Consider the following 23274-nt stretch of genomic DNA (forward strand, 5'->3'; position numbering starts at 1 on the left):
TACACTTTATATTGAATGTGCTATACAAACCTATAAACATTTCACTTCAAAATAATCTAAAAAGAAAAAAACGGTTGAATAGAATTGTCCCTACTCATTGACAAGATAAGTAAATTATATTGTAGCTGTTACTTTACATTATAAGAATGTTTTTTTTTTTTTGACAAATAAGACAAGAAAGAATATCTGAAGTAAAAGCAAACCCTGATGACTGATGACTTGATCTCATCTTCTCAGTCTATGTGAGAAATTCTAAGGTGAACTTCTAAACGGCACATGCTGTATATATTTTTGTTGTGCTGCATTAGTATGAGGCCCGATCGTAAACTTGTAGCCAAATACCAAATTTACACAAAGTAGAAAGATTTAAAAACCTAAGTTGATTTTCAGGTATTACTAAAAGCTGCGCAGACAGAGTGCACACAAACCACTGATTAATAACAGTCTTGCTACTGAAGTGATTTGGTTACCTTCTCCACAAGGTTCCTATTGTATAAAGAAGAAAAACAGAAGTGCTTAATGGGCAAGTTGTTTTCTGTCCATAATTATTTCCCACTTTGTTGTTTCACCATCACTTATTCATTTCTCTGGTTTCATTAGTTTGACTTCCTTGTGTCAGAACTATGAGCAGTGGTGAAAACAATGGCTTGAAGACCATAAATTTAATAACCAGTGTTGAACAAAGCAAAAACTGAAAAGCAAAAAAGAGCAGGAGTGGGCATGTTTGGCTAAATGCTATAGATTAATTGATCTAGCTCTGAAGTTAATGAGCTAGATCCATTTAAAAAGAGACAAGTGCTGAGACAGACGGAGCTAATGGTCTCTCTTAACAGTTTGAGTGATAAGGAAGAGAAAGCTATTGTTCTCATTACATATGCTTTATTCACAGGGTAGTTAACAGAGTCTGCAACTGCTTATTGATGATCATTCTGATGTGAAGTCATTATCCAAAGACAATTCAAAACATGACACAAAAACTTAGCTCTTTCTATAAAATCTAGATTGCCCATTGAATATTTTCTATAAGTGAGTTCCACTTTATTTGACAAGATTCTTGCCTTTGTAACTTCAGTTAACTTTAACAGTGAGGTTATATTGATTAAATCGATACTCCAATCCCAGCGTTAACAAATACTGAGTGTAAACTCTCTTTCTCTCCTGACTGATTCCCCCTCCTCGTCAAGTAACTTTAAGTTTTCTTGTCCTTCCTTTTCTACTCTGTTAGTTGGCACTGGGCAATGCGCCTGGCTAGCCCCCTGTTAAGCTCTGATTACAGTGTAGATTGTAGTGCAAGCACATGTTACTGCCTGCTGCGAGCCGATATGTTTCGAAGGGAGGTTTTCTCTACTACCTTGCCAGGCAGTAGAGAAAATTATTGGCACAGTGGAGTTTCCTACAATACCAGTACCCTTCATTTTCTCTGTCTCTTCCCTGTGGTTGTCTTTGACCACTCTTCTATCTGAAATATTTGCTCCTTGTTTGGCACATAATCTCACCTTCCTGGAAATAAAACACACCTGAGCGAATGTGCCAGGCACGGTACTGAGCAGCAAACTGCCAGCGCAACACTTGGAAATGAAGGGTCTGCATGAAACTTAAATATCACATAGCTGTCTTGATCTGTATCGTGCTCATATTATGCACACGCATGCACATGGACATGTACACATGCAGACACACAAATTATGCAGGCGCTTTCCGTAAGCCAGATTTCCCAGTCGGCTGGTCTGTCATTGGCCGGCTGTTCAAAGGGAAAGTGTGGGCCAAAAAAATTCTGGCTGTGAGGTTACCATGGTAACAGCCTGCCCAGGGGCGTGGGCTGTCTGCTAAATTGTTCGCTGGTTTGTAAATGCTCAACGCACACGCGCACTTTAATTTGAGGAGAATGGGCCCTCTTATATTGATCGACGAACAGACGCACGCTCTGTTCTTTAACGCTATCAGTGAAACTGTGGGATGTCATGCCTGTATGTGAAGCAACAAAATTTTTTGGAGAAACGCCTATTTATTGACCCTAATTAGGAGACTCTTCCACTTGTTTTTTAACAATTTATTGCTGCATTTCCCTCAATTAAAAACAATCAGACATATTTTTATATTTCCAGACATGTATACATAAAGCAGAACAGTCCTAAATTGTAATCATTTCCTGAATATTATAGCCTCAGTGTCTAAAACTCAAGTGTAGTACAGATTTCACATATATTCTCTTCTATCTAAGAGATATCGCCTGTCTTCTTTAATACAACGCTATGTAGCAAGATAGCTATGTGTTTAGTTCCAGCCTGAATTGGGGGATGTCTTTGCTTTCTCAAGGGGGAAGATCCATGTTCATTGAGGTTTCTGTAGCATCATCTATTGCTGTATCAGGTAATTGGGAGAACAGGCACCTCTAGATGTTTGGTGATAATGACAAAAGCAGCAGAAAGCTTTAAGTGTATAAGATATATGCGTGTGGGAGCAGGGTTTATGTGTACATAGGTGGTGTAGGTTTGTGTTTTAACTTGGAAGAGAGGCTCTGACAGGGTCAGAATGGGCAGATGATTAATGATCTTGGGGAGTGTTATGTAGGCGGGACTCCTCGGCACCGCTGCTTTTGACAAAAGGATATGAGGCACTGCTTTCTTTTAACCATCCCTTTATTCCTGAGAGAACTACTCTGGCCCTCTTATGCCCTCTTGCATTCTGTCTTTTGAGATTAGAAGGTGATGACTGGACATAGTGGCAACACATACTGACCAGACTTGCCAAATGATGTCACCATGAACCCTCCAAGTAAAAAAGAAACGGCCTCTCTTGTGAGAAGTTATATGTTGGAGTCCTAAGTCTTTCATTGAGTAATTATTTCCTTGTTTACTGGAGATGGTTGTTTATGGGAAAAAAAATGTGAAAGTGTTAAAGAAAAAAAAAAAACAGTTTCTTAAAATGAATAAATCATAACCCTTAAAGGCACTTTATCCTGACCTTTATTATCCCGCAGGCATTTTCTGATTATTCTGACAAGGCCCTGCGTAAGCCCATGCCTCAGTCTCAAATAATTGTATTGTGTTTTTCAATGACCTTGTGGAGAAATGGAATACCTGAGTTGGAAAAACAGCTCATTATGTGGATAGTGCAAGGAAAATGAACAATGACAGAAGAGCGAGGCGGAATACCAATGGGCTGTCGCTCTTATTGCCTTTTGTTTTAAGATGGTGGCTGTTCCCTCAGTCAAACAAGCATGTTCACTTCTCCCCTCAATTTATATTCTCATATTCATCACATAACAAACCTATGCAGACTTTTGTCTTTGCATGTACATGGCCCCCTATGGTTGCAGTGGGAGAGTGCTGTCTTAGTGAGTGACTGAGCAACAAAATAGTGAAACTGGGGTCTTGACCTGATCATAAGCCTGTCTGCATGAGTGTTTGTGAGTGAGTGGGTGTATGCATGGCTCTAAAGCCTCTAAAGACTGTGATCCGGTCCATGTGATGGATGAGGGTTGGGGTTAAGGGTGTACTTGGGGGGACAAGAGTTGTATTTAAGGGTCACTGATGGTAACTCACTACTTGAGCTCCTCTTTGGGTCACACACCATGCTTAAAACCTTAGACAGACAGAGTCGGTATTTCAAAGCTGAAAATAGCCAAATTGAATTATACAGTCTTATGGAAAGACTTGGAGTAGATTTTGCTGGTGATAATGTCTTAACACAACTTTGATGTACTCATCTTAATAAGTATCCAGTGGACCCATTCTACTGAACAATACTTGCTAAGTACAAGCACTTTATTTTAAAAGTTTTTCCGACAACTATCGGTCAAATCAAGGAGATGTTGGTTCTGTGTTGAATTATGTTGCAATAAGTCAGTTCAAGATAGTTGGGAAGAAACTTTTGTACTTTGATGTGCAAACATGTAAAAAGTGCTGTAAACAAGATTGGCGTCATCACATCTCTGGTGTCTTCCATAGCCGTGTCAACAAAGAGGATTTCAGTGTATATTCTGATGTCAAACCAAGGAGTAATGATGCATAATCCGACATTGCATGCCAAAGTGCCCACATTTTCTAGTCCATCAACATCAACAGTTTCCCGGTTGGAGACAGTGAAATTCTTCACCTTAGATAGATGTTTTCTAATTAACTTGGTTTCAGTGCCCAAAACTAAATTTGGAGTAGGCACGAAAGCATATAGACGCCAGCTGTTATCAAAATACCCATGTTTGTGTGCACAGGGGCTTACTTGCATAGTTCAGCTGGCTGTTACTCAGGAGATAGAGTTGCTGTCCTTCTATCATCTGGTTGCAGATTATCTGGCTTCCTACATGTTAAAGTGTCCTTGGGCAAGGTATCAAAGCCGATATAACCCCAACTTGTTCCTTGTAAAACACACTTAATCTCACATAACCATCTGCTAATAACGATCTTTCCATATCAGTTACTGCATATCTTTGATTGCATTTCCCACAATTTTACTGTCGAGCCATTTTTGTCGGTTTAACATCTTATGCATACTTAATTGTATTTAGCCAATGCAAAATCAGGTGAGAAATCGGTGTGCTCTAACTTACTTATCTGTTAAGACCCTTTGCATTGGCTTTCTGCAATTCCTAACTCCTAACTCCTACATTTGAATTTTATCAGCCAAACTTCCGGTAATGCCAGCATGACAAGCTAATTTGATTCTTATCTCTCTGTATTCCGACAGAGTGATAAGAACATACACGATCATGCATCTCAGACTGCACGTTCAAAACACATGCACATTATGTGTGACAGTGCCAGGGTCCTTCTATATGTGATGTATTACCTGCAGTGCGCACTATTGCTCGGCAAGCATTTTGCTTGGTCTAACCGCAAAGTGCGGTTGGTAAGTGCGCATCAGCCATTTTTCAAGACACACAAGCATTGTTTCATACTGCTAAGCTTTTCATGTAGTTATTGTCCTGGCAAATTGATACACTCCTATATAAAAGCAGTGTTTCTGAGTCTGTAAATGTTAGTTTATTCCTGAAATTAAGATTTAGATTGTGTTTATCAGTTGTTTATCAGCACAAGCTGGGAAAATTGCAATGAAGAAAAATTTAATGTTACGTCTATTTGACATGAAGTCAGCACAGTTAGACAGCAATATGTGGTGAGCATAAAGATCTACTGCTGTTACATCTCTGGCAACTACAGAGTGGGATAGAAACAGAAGAATCAGAGGGAGACAGAAAGGCAACCAACTTTATAGATTAAAATCCATCAGTCAAAAAGAATAAACAAGGAAAGGACAGGTTGGAAAAGTAAAAGAGAGAAACAAGTTTATTACCAGTTGGACAGACAAAAAGATTAGAGGGCAGAAAAGATACACTCAAAAGGAATGGATGTTTTGTTTCTGCATACAGCTGGTTCAGTTGTGGGTTATTCTCCCACAAGGGACACTAATTGCATGTTGATCTAATGTTCAATCCCCTCTTGTCCCTGAAAACCAACACATTTGATGAGTGAGGGGTCTCTTAATGATTTTTTTGTTTTCTCTTTAATACAACACAGGAACTTCTGGCCTCCTCCAATCTAAATATCCTCAAATCAGTAGAGAAGACTTTGGGCTCAGTTCCATCTTCAGTGAAGCATGCGTGCTGCCTGCCCTTTTAGGGTTTGGTAACATGATGTAGACTTCCTCAATGTCATTCTCTCCTTGCGCATATCATTACGCTTTGTTTTCCCCCTTCCTCTCATTCTGTGGTAAATCACAAGGCAGTTAATTAATGAGTTTAATGTTTGGATTCATGAACATATTATGTTTCAATTAGACAAAGAGCCTCAGCTCCAAGGTAGGAGTTATAATCTAGACAGACATTAATCTTCTGCTGTGTCTAAAGTGTTTGCACATGCATGCGTATGTGTGGCTGCCTGTTTGCTTTTGCCTGACTGTCACTTATCTTCCCTCCTGAGGATGCTGATGGCAGCATCCTCACTTTTCCAAGGAAAGGCATTAAATTATCTCAGGTTCTGCAGAACACGTTCTAGTCAAGTGGCGTAAAATAAGGGTTCACTGTCTTGTTTAATGGGGTCAACAGTGGCTACAACATGTGTTGCTGTGTTGCCTCTACATGCATTCTTTGAAGTGGGTTATGGAATGTGTATGTTTATTTGAATATGAGCATGTGCATTCTTTTGCTCACACATAGTTTGCTTTGAAAAAAATTTGCCGCACTGTTATCTCGGACAGCTGAATCAGCACAGCCTCCTCCGCTTTTTCTCTTCAGTTTTGCCCATTTATGAGTGTCCAGGGAAGCTGCAGTCTTTTCTGTAAACACACAACCCCAGGGCAGAACCTAATGCACATATTCTGCTCACGCCCCATTAAACTCACAGTGAACAACCTGCAGCAATCTGTTTTCAGAAGAACCAGTTCGATACTTTTTAAGCTTCCTTGCTTGCTTGTGTAAGATGGACATCTGCTTGCACGTGGTTCTCTTCTTATACGGCAAAAATGAGGATATATTAGTTCTCACCTCTGATTCTGCTTGAAATGCATTTTTTTTTTTTTTATCCGTGTTTCATCATCTTGAAATGGCGTTTGAAGTTCTTGCTTTATAAAATGGCCCAGCAGCCGGTTTGAGCTTCCGCGTATGGCTGGGGATCACTTTTTAAGACACAGTGTTCTTGTATTAGGACAAGCTTGATCTCATCACGCATTAAAATTGTGTGTTACAAGTCAAATGAGGTCTCAAACTTCTATTCTCAGGCAAAAAAATAGAGCCTCCCTCTTGTAGAAACATAACTGCCTTAATAGTACTCTTCCAAACTCTGGAGAACCATTATATACTCATTGACTCATGCGTCTGGAGCATCCATAGCATATTTTTGTATTCTTTTTTTAAGCGCTTAGAGGCCGCTGTGGTCTGGTATATGTATTTGTATTGGTATGTGGTGGTATGGCTGTGTGTAGAAAACATTGTGAGACTAGACATCAGGTCAGTCAGTTCATCTCTGGTGTTTGTAGCAACCACAGCTATGAAGATGGGAGAAGAGCCACTGCCTTGGCAGCTATTTGAGTTGTGGGTGTATGTGTGTGCGTGTCTTTCTGTATCTATCAGTCACTAACGGCCCATCAGAGAGGTTGGCTGAACGGTATGGATACAGGAGTCATAAAAACAGATACCGGCTCTCATAAAAGTGTTGTAAAATATACTTTAGCTTCCAAGCCTAAGCACTTAGTAATTTAAACGAAGCATAAAAGTTTTTAATTAAACCTTAAAAACCTGTAGACTTCAGGGTATAAGGTTCCTCATACACAGAATGCTACATTGTCCACACTTTTATCCAGCAAAGAGGGGGATGTTACCAACTCCTTGTCGTTATTACTATTTAAACAATTTAAACAAGAGAAAAAAATAAACTCTCCTCTACTGACGTTGTCATATCGAACTGATAGAACCTTAAACAGATGCAATAGAACCGATTTTTGAGAAAATTCAGTATTGATTTAATCAATCGACAAAAGGCTCATTATTTTCAGAAACTCTGTCCTTGCCTGTTGACCTTCTGTGAAACCCGTTTTCTTATCTTGGCTGCATAATTTCCGAGAGCAATTTTCTCTTTTACGCACTGCCCTAGTGCTATAAAAGGAATACAACTTGTTTTTTACGCAAGTGTGAAAATACCCTACATCTGCAGTCAAGTCATTGCAATCAATCAGCCGTGTCCCATTTAATTTATAACCTCCCATCCCTAAGTGTCCAGCAAAAACCACAACTTCCTCCCTCATCTGTAAGCTCACTCTCCAGAAATCTGTCATAGTTATTACAGTCATCAAATCCTTCAACGCTATCTAGAATCTTTTCAGATTTGTATTCCTTGAGGGTAACTGGATAAGGTTATTGCCTTCAGTAAGGGGCAGGGATATAAGAGGGACAATAATCTTTGTCCTCCACCATAGTCTTTAAAATTTAGGACTGTGACACGTCACAACAACCTCCACAAACTAGTGTCAGCAGGACTGTTGCAGTCCTTGTCTTGTTGTTAAAATGTGTACCATTACAGTGGCTTTATGTTCAGAGTTGTGGTCATGAATGAATGTTGCAGAATGAGTGGTTGGAGTGGCTGTGGCCCAAAAAGTCGAGAAGGTCACCAGTTAATCTGATGGTCAGTGGTTCCATTCTTGGCTCATTTTGTTCACATGTTTAAGTATCCTCTGTCCCTGATGTTTCACTAACATCTGTCCTGAATGTATGTGAGAAATATGTATATAGTCAAAATGCCATCTTGAATTAATATGGCTCGTACTGTAAAGCCCTTTCAGTGTTAAGTTGATAAAACTGGAAAAGTACTGTATTCTGTTTACTATTTGGAGCCTCCCCCATCAATATTAGGCAATGGATAAGAATAGAAAAAAAAACTTAAGTGTCTAAAATTTCGCAAAGCACTATATAAGTGTCAGGCAGTGCCTTTGATTATTAATGCGAGTGAAATTTGGGAACTTTTTTCTCTTAGGTGCTAGGAATTAGGTGATAAGTTTATTTTGACTGTCTGTACCTGTTTAAGAGATGCCATAATATAAAGAGTAGAAAATGGCTCTGTCCACAGTTCCATCCATCACCCCACCAGTAACTTTGAAACTTCTAAAGTTAAATACATTAAATACACTAAATACATTTAAATGTAGTCTTAAGCTAGGACTCTATACATTTATCTATTCAGATCATATATGGATTCACTGGTCTCTGATGCTTGAGTCAGTGAGTCTTGTTTGGCTTGTGGATTATTGTCTATTTTCTGACTTTTTTCTTTCTTTTGTTCACAGCATGTCCACCAGGTACCTTCAAGTCAACCCAAGGTCCGGGTCTTTGTCTGCAGTGCCCTCCCAATAGCCGTTCTACATCTGAAGCTGCCACTGTCTGCGTGTGCCGTAATGGCTACTACCGTGGGGATGCTGATCAGCCAGATGAACCCTGCACCAGTGAGTGTACTTTACATGACACGGCATTCTCACACAATCACTGCAACACAATGACACGCTTGTTTGACAAGATCTTGAAGTTGGCATACCCATGGGTGTATGCTCATTTATCTGATTTATTATAAGTGCACCATTATAAGATAGACTGGTCGTCCATGTTTCCAGTTATATTTTCACCAAATTTTCTTTGTCATCAAGGCAGCACATTGAAATAAGTTGGTATCCAAAGTCCCAGTTGTCTTCTCAGTTTGGTTACAATAATCACAAAGTAGGGCTTGCATCACTGACATCTCCATCACTTTGCCAATGAGCATCATCTGCGTTTCCCATCGGTTATCCCTTCTTTTCTTCCTCTCCTCCTCTGGTTTCTTTTCTGTCGCAGTTCTTTCACTCTGTCTGCTATCATCCCCTGAAGTCCTAATTACTCAGGCAGATGCTGTGAAGCTTCGACACTGTCCTGCCGTTATCCGCTGGAGATCCAATAAGGCCTCTCACAGCATCATAGTTATCTTAATATGATGTAAAAAGCAATATGCTCAGCCTTCTTGCTGTCCCTGCTGACACTGTTAAGGAGAAGTAGAACCCTAAAAAGTTTGTTTAGCCTCTTTTCTTTCTTTGCCATTAGGGAATGTATAAATTGTCTGTTTTCTCATGTACAGCAGACCGGGAAGTATTATTTGATTGTTTATGTGTTCATTTATTGGTGATTCATTAACACAGACATAGTTAATTGGCTTCAGGAATTAGCTCAGGACTGCACTTATTTCCTAATAGTTTAGCAGCTGCATAGCCTTCACCGCTATCTTTTATATAAATGAGTACATTAAAGCTGCAGAGGAGCCGCACTATAGCATCGCTGTCCACCTTAATATGCTTCCCAAAGTTTAACCATCCTTGTCTTTTGGCTTTTGTTGTTCTCAGTGGATGAGTCTGCCTTTTTTACCTTGAGGTTTATCTTCCATCCCATGGTATCGTATGCAGAACCCCAACCCAACTATAGCATCTGCCACTACCTGGAAGCCTTAAATTTTCACCAAGCAATCTCCCAGCAGCTTCCCCCTGGTTATCTTGCAAAGATCCCCATGGTCTATGCAGCATGTTAATTTCTGTCTGATTCCAATTTCCTCCATTAATTTGTTTACCTCATTTTGCATTGAATAAAAACTCTATATTCTAATGTTTCCTGAACATTAGGTTATAGAGTTAGTTTTTTTCATTTATATAGAAATATATCTTCAGTATGCAGTCATATTACTATTTATGAGTTTAAATTGTGTAAAGAAAAATATTCAGTTGAAGAACCTGTATCCCAGTTCACAGAAAAATGCTTTTATTTCTCATTCTTGCATTTAATATATCCTTCAGAGACTTTTGTTTTTTCAACTGTCCCTTTTGACGGTAACAAGAAAAAAAACCTCAGTACTCCCAATCTCTGTTAACACACTTTTTTTTGCATCAGCACATACAAAGCTTCCTGTGAAAGCTGAAACACACTGAAGTGGCTGAGCTTGATTTTCTGCAGCCCTAGAGCGCAGCAGGGTGGCCACTGAGATGATCCTAGTAAGAATCTCTGTAATACTGTAGGTCCTGATAAGAGCACTGCCAGAGTAGCTTAAATCAGGCCAGTCTGTAGTGGCAGAAGCTGCAGCTTTAGTGCTTCTTGCCAGTGTCAGAAGCCCAGGTTTCAGTATGTTCCATTCTCTAGATAAGTCTGATTAGCTTGCTGATTGATTGTCCAATCTCTGGCTTTGTCAGCAGGGGGCAAAACCCCCCCCCCCCCCCCTCCAACCACCACCACACACACACACCAGCCTCTTCCTTCAGGGATTTGAATATGCCAAGGCTGGAATGCATTTCGAACTAACCCTCCACGTCTCAACCCTTTCTTATGTCCTCCGTCTTGTGATGTCTTCAGCCTATGCTTGAGACTGGGAACATAACAAATGTTCAGTCTCACAGTGTGAAGCTCACCACTCTAAAGTCAGGCTACCCAGCATAGTAAGAATCTTTGGACAATAGTTTGCATTTTTGGCAGAGAAAGGACTCTGGACTCTAAGCACCAGTCTGATGTACCTTTTAGTATCCTTTGGGTCTAAATATGTGGAAAATAATTGATGTGTACATGTGAAAGATGGAAAGAGGTCAGCTGGTTCTAGCACACTGATCCACTGGGCATCTTTCAGTGAGTCACAAGAGAAGACTAAATTAAATGGCTGAGTGGTAACTAAGGGGACTCAAGCAGTGGAAACAGTTAATATTTGTGCATAGAGTAAAGGGCATGCAAAGATGGACTATCTTATGAGGAATAGGGGAGAAGAGAACATGATGGGGAAGACAGGATAAAGGCCAAACATTAACAGGATAAGATTTGATAATGTGAAAGTCTAAACTAAAAAGACAAAAGCTGTCCAAGAAAGTTTTCTGTATACATGAGAGTCCCATTTAGATATGATAGAAGAAAGAAAAAAATATATAAAGTATTGTTATACCTGTTTTGTTTTCATTTTATGTTGGAAAACTACTATTGGCAGCCTCTGTCCAAGTTATGTATAATATCATTGGAATGTAAATGAATCCAGGAATCACCATGGAAATGGGGGAATCGTATGCTTCTGATGAATTTGCACATCCCGACTCTATCACACTGGCTCTAAATCTTGTGGCTCTTTCTCAGTACTGGTCTGTGTATACAGTGTCCCCTGAGAGTTTCCTTGAGCACTGTCAAATGCTGTCTCTGCCTTGGTATACAAACAAAACCCATCAAAGTTTTGACTGTAAAAGGGAATCTGTTTTTCCATTCGCCTTATCGTCACATTTTTCTCACCCCTCCACTGTCTCTTGTTTTTCTTTCTTTTTTTTTTTTCAAATAGAAAAGTGAGCGAGCCCTAAAATGTCCGAAATATGTTTCCCTTTTCTCCTGAGTCTTATTTTTTTATTAAATGCCTGTGGAACCAGTTAAAGGTGTTTCATAAAGCAGGCTGTGGTTTCCTCTTTCAGTAATTCAATAGTAAATTAAGCTAAGTCAGACTGTCTGGTTATTCAAATGTCAGTACTGGGTCAAAATACATAATGCTTCTTAATAGGCGTACACACCGATAGGCACATGCATCAGAACATCTTCAGAAATTATAACAGGTTATCTGCCAAATTTAAAATTTGATAGGTGCAACACTTAAAAGTCCACTTTTGCTAAGAATAAAGTTTATAGACCATATCAACATGCCTATAAGATTTTTGCTGTGACTGTCAGACAGGACAGGTTCTATATAGACTGTTTTCAGGAACTCTGACTACTTGGACTACGAGTTCAATCGAGAACTAGCCAGGAGGTCGCTTGGCCATGAGCTTGAGAGCTAACCGAGCTAGCTCTCAGATGAATGAGCCTGATTCTCAAGAGCCATGGGAGCTAGCCGAGCTCGCTCTTCTGATCAATTGGCCAGGAACTTGTGAGCTAGCTAAGCTATTAGCTGAGTGAGCAGGGATTTCCGAACAGAACTCTTGGCCGGGAATTTGTGAGCTTGTCAGCGGGGATTTGAGAGCACGGTCTGCTCACTGCATTGGTTGGGAGCTCACTCACTGCAGGTCTTGGCTGGCTGGGAGTGCTTTTTGATACTGTATAAAACCACAGAAAGTCAATACGTTACCATTCTGTTACGTGTATAGACTAGTTATTTTTGCACTGTATGCACACATTGACACGAACTCACAATCACTCATTCATTCTTTGACTCCTTCAGTTTATCAGAAAAACAGTGTAGGTCTTTTATAACACGTTTTATTTCATCTCTCAGTAACTAGCACAAACCCCTCTTTCTCGCTCAAGCTCCTCTGGCTGTGATCACTATCTCCACACAGGGACCTTCTGTTGGTCCCTGAAGGCCTGTTTCACATCATGAGAACAAACAATTTGAAAGAGGAGAAGCAAGGCCTCAGAACATTTAAAGGGTGGATGAGTACACAATTTGTTGATTATTTTCATTTCGACCCAGAGGCACTCTTTCTTTTAATAATCTATAATTTATCACCCCTAGGACAAAGCTGGGCTTTGGTCTTGTACAACCAAGGTAGTGCCTTAAACCTCTCATAGCCTGTAAGTGTGAAGAGAACTTGCGTGGCTTTGTTGAATTATTATAAATCTGGAGATTATTCACATGATGGTGTTATATAAATCTCCTACATATATTACTGACATTTATGTTTGATTTAGTTTTACTTCGTTACAAAAAGATTAACTATTAGCTCTATTCGGCTTTTTACTCATGCAAAGAGTGAACCAAGAGGTTGCGCTGTATATTGATATTTACCCGAGAATAATTAAATAACCGTAAAGAAAAAAAAAGGAAAGAGGTACATATCTTTTAAGGTGTAAGAAACAAAAAAATTAAAATAACTGGCTACACTAGTTCTGGTAACATTCCTCTTCACCAGACTTGTTTGTGCATGTGTAGTTCCCCATACTGTAGAAAAGTTAATGAGCTTTAACATATCCTAATTGTTCCTGTGTAAATTACCTGGCACTTGTTGTTGTAATTGCTTCTGTAGAATAGCTCCTTTACCATGGTGTGATGCAGTACATGTCAGAAATGATGTCATGCTCCTGTAATCTTAGTGAAAGCAAAATGCATGTAATCATAATTAAAGTTAAATGGCATTGCTACCTAAATTCCAACTGAGAGCCTTTACGTCATGTTCACACATGAAATGGTATTGTAAATTAAAAAGCAAAGGCCGATGTAGTCTATCTATCAGTCATTCAGCAGCAGATCTGATTCCCTGTGCTATTCCTGCATTTGTAGAGTCTGCCTCTTACTGGGCTGCTGGAGTGGGACATCTTGTTTCCATCTCAGACAGGCAATATTTTTAATACATTAAGTAAAGATACATTGATACAAACAGTGTAGTCACGAACACATGAAAACCGATCGGGTGTATTTTCTAAATGAGCACATGTACATTGTTTTTATTGCAGGTTTGTCTTTAGTGCAGGTTTGGGGGCAAGAGCATGCATGTGATGGATGATAAAGGTGTAACCCACTGAGTAAGTAACATATGAAGTAACAATTGTCCAGTTACCCGTGGGGAACAGTGGAAGTGCTTCAAGTAGAAACGAGGCCATTCCCTCACCCTTCTGTATTCTTCTGCCTTATCCCAGCTTCCACGAGTCTATCCCACATGGCTTTGCAGCAACATAAGATTTATTGTGTCAGTGTTAACTGAAATAACTCTCTGACCTGCTCCCCCAGAAACGTGAACCTAAAATAATGTATTATAATATCCTTAAAAATCCATATTCAATTATTTTGACATATATTTTCCTGACTAAAAATAAATGAGAAGAGGAAGAGAGGTATAATCTGTTTGAGAGCTAAATAATTCCTCAAAGGTCTGTAGAATTGACTGGATTAGTTTGAGAGTAGTCATGGATCTGGGAATGAGTTGGTTTAACTTCTCTTTTAATGATAAAGGTCAAGCTTTATGGAGGCTAAATTGGTACTGGATCAGCTCTCTATGGCTGCCTTTTTGAACCTAAGCAGCATTGACTAACTGAGGGCTTTGTGAGCCTCTACTCAGTCTGGCATCTGAGATGGAGGAGCTGCCTGTGAGCAGCCAGAGGGACACAGAGTCTCAGCTAAGCAAAATTCTTCATTGTCATTTGTGCAGACTTTAACTCTTAAAGAATAATGCCGCAATTGCTGGGGGCTGAACAAGCCACTTTTCTGTACCCTAATATTAAGCCCCCACTCGACCGAAACAGTAATTGCATTATTTCCTTATTTCTCTCTGAATATTGCTTCTAAAGTTCTGCTCCAGCTGCAGGCCATGATGGAATGAAAGGGAGCATGAAACCCCTGAGCCTCTTGGATAAGAATACTCCATGCAACATTGCATTTAGCTAAATAACCAATGTTTGATAGACAAAAACGTTTCACTGTATGATTTCTCTGGATGTGAATAGAATAAATTAGCAATTTAGTTGTGCTCAGGATGGAAAAAATACCACAAAAGAGTCCTGAACAAGAGGACTTATATTCATGACACATTGTGAAATGACTAAATTAACATAAGATGGTTTTCTAATTCTTTTACAGGCAAGCAGCGCTTTGTTTCAGCATGATGACAGCTTTATTTTCCAGCTTTAGTTTTCATAAAACGATTTAAGATGAATCTACAAAAGCTTAAATAATGTTGCCGTATGTCTCCAGGTGTTCCATCCAGCCCAAGAAATGTGATCTCCATTGTGAATGAGACCTCAGTGATCCTGGAATGGCACTCTCCGAGGGAGACTGGTGGCCGAGAGGATGTCGTCTACAACATAGTGTGCAAGAAGTGCCGGGCAGACAGGCGCTCCTGTTCCCACTGCGATGACAACGTGGATTTTGTTCCGAGGCAGCTGGGTCTGACTGAGACCAGGGTCTTCATCAGCAACCTGTGGGCTCACACCCTTTACAGCTTTGAGATACAGGCTGTCAATGGTGTCAGCAATAAGAGCCCCTATCCAGCGCAGCATGTTGCCATAGACATCACCACCAACCAAGCTGGTAAGTAACTGCTGTTATGAAGTGTGACGTTACAGCGGCTTTGATATCTTCTATCCATATTCATCTGAAATCTCAACCTGATGTAACTTTCTATACTAGTATTGTTGTTGTTATATTCTAAACCTATCATCTCTGTTGGCAGTCTAGTTTCCCACTTGCTTTAGCAGTTGTACTTTATTTTTGCACGTGTGAAATTGTAAATTCTCTGTTATTGTAAAAGTCTGAATCAATCTCAGAAGAGCATCATCTTGCACAATGTGCATTTGAGACTCACATTTCATGGCTTAGTAGGTTTTAGGGCTACTCTGCTTTCACATTGAATAATGAATTCTTTAGTGGGGGAAGAGTGAGGGAAGGTGGGTAGGTGATGTGTATATACACGTTATGTTTCTAAACCCTCCTTCTATGTATCAAGCTATTTGTTTTCCCTTTTAAAAGCACAGTAGAGAAATTCACATTCATTTTGAGGACAAACCCTGTGGACTCGGGAAGTTAAATTAGAACTTGCAGTGGTTGTAGTGAACAAAGTGTGGAAAGAACACCACTCAACAAGTGATAAATACAGTGGTAGATTGAGCATGCTTTGGACCTGTGGTTCAGCTTGTGTTACTGTTAACATTTCACGAGCAGAATGGATTTCAGATAAATACCAGAGATAACATTTTTCTGGAAGTGAACATCTCACTATAAATAATATACCCAAAAGACGATTTATTCAACAGCAAGAAAATGATCCGAGACCCTCTAAATCGAATTTCCAAAATAATCTCCATCAAGAGCTACAAACAGAGTTTAAACATGGCCCTCACAACACCCCACCCTTAACATCACTGAAAATGGGCATATTTCCAAGGAGCAGTACCTAAGTGATGGCCTAATAGTCTTGCAGAACTGGAATATTTTTAAAACTTGACAAAAATCAAATTGAAAAAAGAAGGACTTGTCTATTTACTTGTATAAATCAGGTAATTTTCATTTGCATAGCATTTCACAGTAGTAACAGATATTTTTAAAGGGGGGGGGGGGGGGGGGGGGGTTAATCAAACTTTTTTTGTGTTAAACTGCATGTCAGCTCAAACTTTAGCTGGGACGTGATGGAAATGACAGGTCAATAATACTGTATGATGGTTTTGCAACAGTGTTTTTCACGCTTTTGTAGATCCTTTACTTATTCACAGAATAACCAATCAAGGGGAAAAGTAATGAGTAGGTGAACATTTTGAGTGGAGCTCTCTTTGTTTTTTTCTGTTTCTGTGGATGATACAAACCATGAAAATTGCAGCCTGTGGGACCTAATAACAGAGATGAAGTGGATTTACTATGTGATGAAAGACGAGACATTGTCTGTTTAATCCTTTCACAAAAAGGTTCTCATGAATAAACAAGGCTCCCTTGTTTGGTCTTCCGAACCTGAAGGTCATGCTTAATATATTTTCTGATATCCAGTACAGTATAGAGTACTTGTTTCTTCAAATCAACCAGATGTAATATCCAATGTCAAATATGTTAAATTTTTGTCCCTTTTCACTTTAATTGTAGAATGAACTTTACTTTTATCCCAACGATCAGTGAAATCATGATAGCTTTATCCAGATCTCTTTTTATTTTTTTTCATAAAGACAATTTTGAAATTGAATATGGCTCAGCTGGTTGAAGTCATACCACATTTGATTACATAAACTCCTTGAAAAAATATATCCACCAACTGGACTTCTCTGTGTCTAAGAATGAGTCATGAAAGGAATGGGAGGGAAGGCATGGCAGGATGGAGAAATGGGGTGCTTTTTTTCTGCCAGACACAGTGACAGTGAAGGAGGGGAAAATGAGGGGGTAAATAGGTCTGATTATCAGGGTGGCCTAATGGTTCTAACTGTGCCTATTTGACAGGCTAATAGTCCATTTGACAGATGGATATAAAGAAGAAGCATTGCCTGGGCCTTTTGTTGAAGTCTCTTGCAGTAATGAGGTGTCCTCCAGTAATCTGCCAGGCCTATGTCCAGCCTTATGTGGCCCCTTTGTCGCCAGGTAATTGCACTGTTCCTGGTCCTGTCAGAGGTTTTCAGTAGGCCACTGACAATGCACAAGTATACAGAAGGAATTGAAAGTAGGAATGTTTTTAAAAACTAAAAGCAGAGAAAAAACTGTGAAACTCCTCTTTTCCATTTACGAAAAAAAGTTTCATGGAAGAACAGAACAAGGTGTTTGAACACGTGCAAAATGGAAAGTAATGCGCAGCTTTGCCTGTGTGAACTAATTGGCATGCATGGATGAATTTGCCAGCTGACATTATACTGGGTGGTTCGGTCAGGCAGACAGAGATCCCGAGTGTTGGCATACAGGTAGCTTTGTTTTTTTTCCAAATAGATTTTTTTTTCGTCTTTTTAAATATTTGCTAAAACTGGATTTATGCGGATCAAAAGCAAACAATGTCACTTCGGGCCAAATCATTTACAACTCAAATTTCCAGTAATGTTCTTTGTGTGTCAGAGCCAAGACCACAAGCGGAAGAAAAGATAATCTCAGCTTCTAATGATACTATAAATATGAGAAATACATTTTCTTTTAAAATATTAAACTGTCAGAATTGATTGAGTTTGATTATGTTATTATTTCATTGACTTTCCCTTATGTTTATCATAAGAGAAAGCCAAATGAACTTTACTTAATTCTACAGCCCTATTTATATATATGTGTGTGTGTGTGTGTGTTCTTTGTCTGCATATCTTGCAAATGATTATGTGATTTATTCTGACGCTTTCATTGCATCAGGCTTTAGAGGTAAAGGCCTGCGAACATCGTTCCAGAAACACACATACGTTGCCTCAGGTCTGAAAGAGTTAAAGCACATTACAAGGGAATTCACACAGGCATTCATTATCCGCACAACACAGAGAAGTATTTATGCAGCTGTGACTGTGACTCTGCCATGATAATAAGAACCTCTTTAATCACATGCAGTGTATCTTAGATTGAATTACAGTTTGACCAAAACTTGCATCAACTTACAGCTTTTGGTGGTCGTGTAAAAAAACAAGAAAATGGCAGTTTTAAAGCCTAAGTTTAAAAAGGTAGGTAAAAAAAAAAGTAACTAATTCTTATTATTTCTCAGCTTAAAGAAACTTTGATGAATGTTATCTTCCGAAGGCAAAGAATTCTCATTAAATATAAGCTGGTGACACTTATGTAGTTTTGCCTTCTCCGGATTTGTTCTAGCTTTTGCGTAGACTGTTGTAGGATTAAGGAAAACTTTTCTAGTAAAACTGTACTTTGCAGGAGTTAGAAGGATTGTAGTGTAAACTGGGTGAGAGGGTGAGTGAAAGAAAAGGAAAGTGTGGATGTAATGGAGGGGGGTTTGGGGGGATAATGGAGAAGGGGGGGGGGGGGGGGGGTATTGAAGGGATTCAGTATGAATCACCAAAGAGGCTATTTAACTGCCCTCGATCTTTATGTGTGTCAGAGAGGAAGGAGTGATCAATAGTGTAATTTAGGAGTTCATTCATGGCCTTTGCTCTCCAGAAGATACACACATGCACACAGTGAAAGATACTGACACACAAAAATTATCTATTGCACTCTTTAAGGCAATCACTTACGCCTGGCCTAGATTTAGCCATATTTGTCTACGTTAGCTGCGGAAAAGAAATAAATATTTTATGTCATATGGTTAATTTTAAGGAGTATAATACACTCCCCACTTTGGGGGAATTTATTGAAATGGTAAACGCATATTTATCCAAAGATAAATATGTGGCTATCACATTGGTGATAAAAAGAGCTCTCCTTTCCAGCTAATACACAATAGTTTTCTGATCATACTGGCGGAGCCTTCTTGACCTAGATAATGTGCCAACAATCCCTCATACCACAGAATGCCAAGTATATCTACAAACAATCCTCCTCTGCGTAGCTGTTGTTTGGAGAACTTTTCCCGCAGAAATGCAAACATCACAATCCTCTGCCTTCTATGAGCAAGCCTGATTGGGTGGGTTGTGTTCAAGATAGTTCCAATGCACTAGACTGAAATCTAAACAAACAGATAAAATTAAAGAGATCTGTGCTATGTGGGGCTCTAAAATCAAATGTGATGTTAGGCAAACATGTCCATGGAGGGTATTCGAGACACTACTCATTATGTCCCTTCAGATCACACTTGTTTAAGGGTTATTGCCCCTTTTCTCTTCTTTTCTTCCCTCTCATTGTATGAGACCTTATGTGCCTGAGAATTTTATTGTGTTTAAGCTGACGGGTCTCTCTCTGGCATGGCAATTTTATTTTATCCAATGCTCTCAATGTTCCCATGAATGTTACATGCTTTCCCGATATACAGAAAGTGCAGTATTGGTTGTGGGTAACGTGTGGACCTTTTTTTTTTTTTTTTTTTTGCTTCTGAGCTCAGTTGTCACTTCTGATGTCTTCATATTATGTGAAAACTGACAGTGGGCATGTGTGTCTGTGTTTTTATGTGCTTGTGCCCAAATGGACTTACACAAAAGTTGTGCATAGCTGCTTTCTTTTTTCTTTTTCCAGAATAGATAGAGCTGTGTTCAGAATCCTCCATGTATAATGTGATTTTGAAAAATAATTCAAGCCATGGGTCCTTGAGAGAAATCCATGGTGCTGAACTGATCCTTCTTTAAGATGTTTGAGAAAGTTCCCATTACCATGTGGTCATGGCTGGCTTGGCCTTCTGAGCCCCTTCTAATAAGGTGGCTAGCAGTCAAACCTTTGCCTTTGACTGAGGCACAGCACATGACTATTGGTTTCTCCCCTCATCTGAGACACTGAGTCCCGATTAGGAGGCTGCACGCTTCACTAATGTGGCAGCATCTTAAAGCATAAATCTCAAGTGCTCTACAAAGAAGGAATAGCTTCAATTGTACTTGCAGCCACAAATGTGTCCATATGTACACTTTTTGTCTTCACAGAGTTGAATGGGGCTTTTGTGCAAAATCAGCTGACCAATGACAGTGTAACTTTTCTATCCAATCATTTTGCTGTGAGTAGCTGAAGCAGAGTGGGGATTATGAGCTGAGAATTCAGACTTTAAGGCTTTGCTGCATTAGAAATGCATCCAAACACCTCAGTCTACTCAAGGAATCTCACAATGACAAAGAAGCCACATGGAAAGAAACAGCAAGAGCTTCAAATAAGGGGAACAAACCAGTGCATTATAGAAGGCTGTTTTGTACAGAAAACAGATTATCACATTTCTGCTGATTTTAAAAAAAAAAAAAAAAAAAAAAAAAAATTGGAGTGCTACCTGGAACTAGTACTTAGTAGAGATGGTGCTCTTTGGTGACAGGCTTTGTTAATATAAATATCAGGTTGTTTGTTAGAAAAATACTGATCCGTTGTGAGTAGTTAAACTACATTGGCTGTGGTAAGAGCTCTCAGTAGACATTATTCTTGTAATGTCATCATGAATAATTTTGCTTGGAGACATAATAATGTTAAACTTAACACCTGCATCAAAAAACTGTAGCCATAAAGTTAGAAACAACGCATGGTGTTTGTGCTGTAGATGAATTCCATTCAATTCAATTCAATTCAGTTTATTTATATTTATATTTATTTACCGTATCAATGATACGGTCCAATTCAAGCCAATTAGAGTCCAATTTATTGTAATTATAATCCAATTAATTCCATACATACAGAGCCGATTCAAAAACAATTTCCTAGCTCAGGAAACCAACTGATTGCACCGAAACTTCTCTTCGGTCCAATCCCCTGTCCTGAGCCTCGTGTCTCCACAGAAAATCCTCTTTAGTGGGGAAATATAAGATAGTTTCTGAGCTTTGCTTTTACGAGCAAAGACACACAGAGTGTATCAGGTTTGACTATCCATCAATCCCTTATCTTTCGCTTGTCCGGGGATCGGGTCGCGGGGGGCAGCAGCTTGAGCAGAGAAACCCAGACGTCCCTGTCCCCGGCCACTTCCTCCAGCTCTTCTGGGGGGACCCTGAGGCGTTCCCAGGCCAGCCGAGAAACATAGTCTCTCCAACGTGTCCTGGGTCTTCCCCGGGGCCTCCTCCCAGTGGGACGGGCCCGGAACACCTCACCAGGGAGGCGTCCAGGAGGCATCCTAACCAGATGCCCGAGCCACCTGCGGAGGAAACTCATTTCGGCCGCTTGTATTCGCGATCTCGTTCTTTCATTCACTACCCACAGCTCGTGACCATAGGTGAGGGTAGGAACATAGATTGACCGGTAAATCGAGAGCTTCGCCTTCTGGCTCAGCTCCTTCTTCACCATGACGGGCCGGTGCAGAGCCCGCATCACTGCAGACGCCGCACCGATCCGCCTGTCAATCTCCTGCTCCATTCGTCCCTCACTCGTGAACAAGACCCCGAGATAGTTGATCTCATTCCCGACCCGGAGTGGGCATTCCACCCTTTTCCGGCCGAGGACCATGGTCTCAGATTTGGAGGTGCTGATTCTCATCCCAGCCGCTTCACACTCGGCTGCGAACCGCTCCCGTGAGAGTTGAAGGTCACGGCCCGACGACGCCAACAGAACCGCATCGTCCGCAAAAAGCAGAGACCCGATTCTGAGGTCGCCAAAACGGACCCCCTCAACGCCCTGGCTGCGCCTAGAAATTCTGTCCATAAAAATTATGAACAGAATCGGTGAAAAAGGGCAGCCCTGACGGTGTCCAACCCTCACAGGAAACATGTCCGACTTGCTGCCGGCAATGCGGACCTGACACCGGTCATACAGAGACCGAACAGCCCATATCAAGGAGTCCGGCACTCCATACTCCCGGAACACCCCCCACAAGAGTCCCAGAGGGACACGGTCGAACGCCTTCTCCAAGTCCACAAAACACATGTAGACCGGTTGAGCGAACTCCCATGCACCCTTCAGGATCCTGCCGAGGGTATAGAGCTGGTCCACTGTTCCACGGCCAGGACGAAAACGACACTGCACCTCCTGAATCCGAGATTCGACTATCCGGCGGATCCTCCTCTCCAGTACCCCTGAATAGACCTTACCAGGGATGCTGAGGAGTGTGATCCCCCTATAGTTGGAACACACCCTCCGGTCCCCCTTTTTAAAGAGGGGGACCACCACCCCGATCTGCCAGTCCAGAGGCACTGCCCCCGATGTCCACGCGATGCTGCAGAGGCGTGTCAACCAAGACAGCCCTACAACATCCAGAGCCTTGAGGAACTCAGGACGGACCTCATCCACCCCTGGGGCCTTGCCACCGAGGAGTTTTTTGACCACCTCGGCAATCTCAGCCCCAGAAATGGGAGGCCCCACGTCCGAGCTCCCCAACTCTGCTTCCTCATCGGAAGGCATGTCGGTAGGATTGAGCAGGCCCTCAAAGTATTCCCCCTACCGACTCACGACGTCCCTAGTTGAGGTCAGCAGAGCCCCGCCCTCACCATATACGGTGTTGACGGTGCACCGCTTCCCCACCCTGAGCCGCCAGATGGTGGACCAGAAACTCCTCGAGGCCGTCCGGAAATCATTCTCCATGGCCTCCCCGAACTCATCCCAAGCCCGAGTTTTTGCCTCAGCAACCGCCGAGGCCGCGTTCCGCTTGGCCTGTCGGTACCCATCAGCTGCTTCCAGAGTCCCACTGGCCAAAAAGGCCCGATAGGACTCCTTCTTCAGCTTGATAGCTTCCCTCCCCACTGGTGTCCACCAGGCACCGACCACCTTACGGCCACAGCTCCGGTCGGCCGCCTCAACAATGGAGGCACGGAACATGGCCCATTCGGGCTCAATGTCCCCCACCTCCCCCGGGACATGGTTGAAGCTCTGCCGGAGGTGGGAGTTGAAAAGGTGACCGGCTTCC

The 23274-nt window shown here is 41.0% G+C and overlaps 1 protein-coding gene across 2 annotated transcripts in view; it reads left to right on the plus strand.

Moving 5' to 3' along the window:
* ephb1 (EPH receptor B1) overlaps positions 1–23274 on the plus strand; it is a 165487-nt gene that overhangs the window by 96204 nt on the left and 46009 nt on the right. For both annotated transcript variants that reach the window (XM_075483458.1, XM_075483459.1), the window contains exons 4-5: positions 8773–8928; positions 15132–15467. In XM_075483458.1, coding sequence (XP_075339573.1) covers positions 8773–8928; positions 15132–15467 — 492 coding nt within the window. The remainder of the gene's footprint in view (positions 1–8772; positions 8929–15131; positions 15468–23274) is intronic.

This window comes from Odontesthes bonariensis, chromosome 14 (assembly GCF_027942865.1).
Source record: "Odontesthes bonariensis isolate fOdoBon6 chromosome 14, fOdoBon6.hap1, whole genome shotgun sequence".
Lineage (NCBI taxonomy): Eukaryota > Metazoa > Chordata > Actinopteri > Atheriniformes > Atherinopsidae > Odontesthes > Odontesthes bonariensis.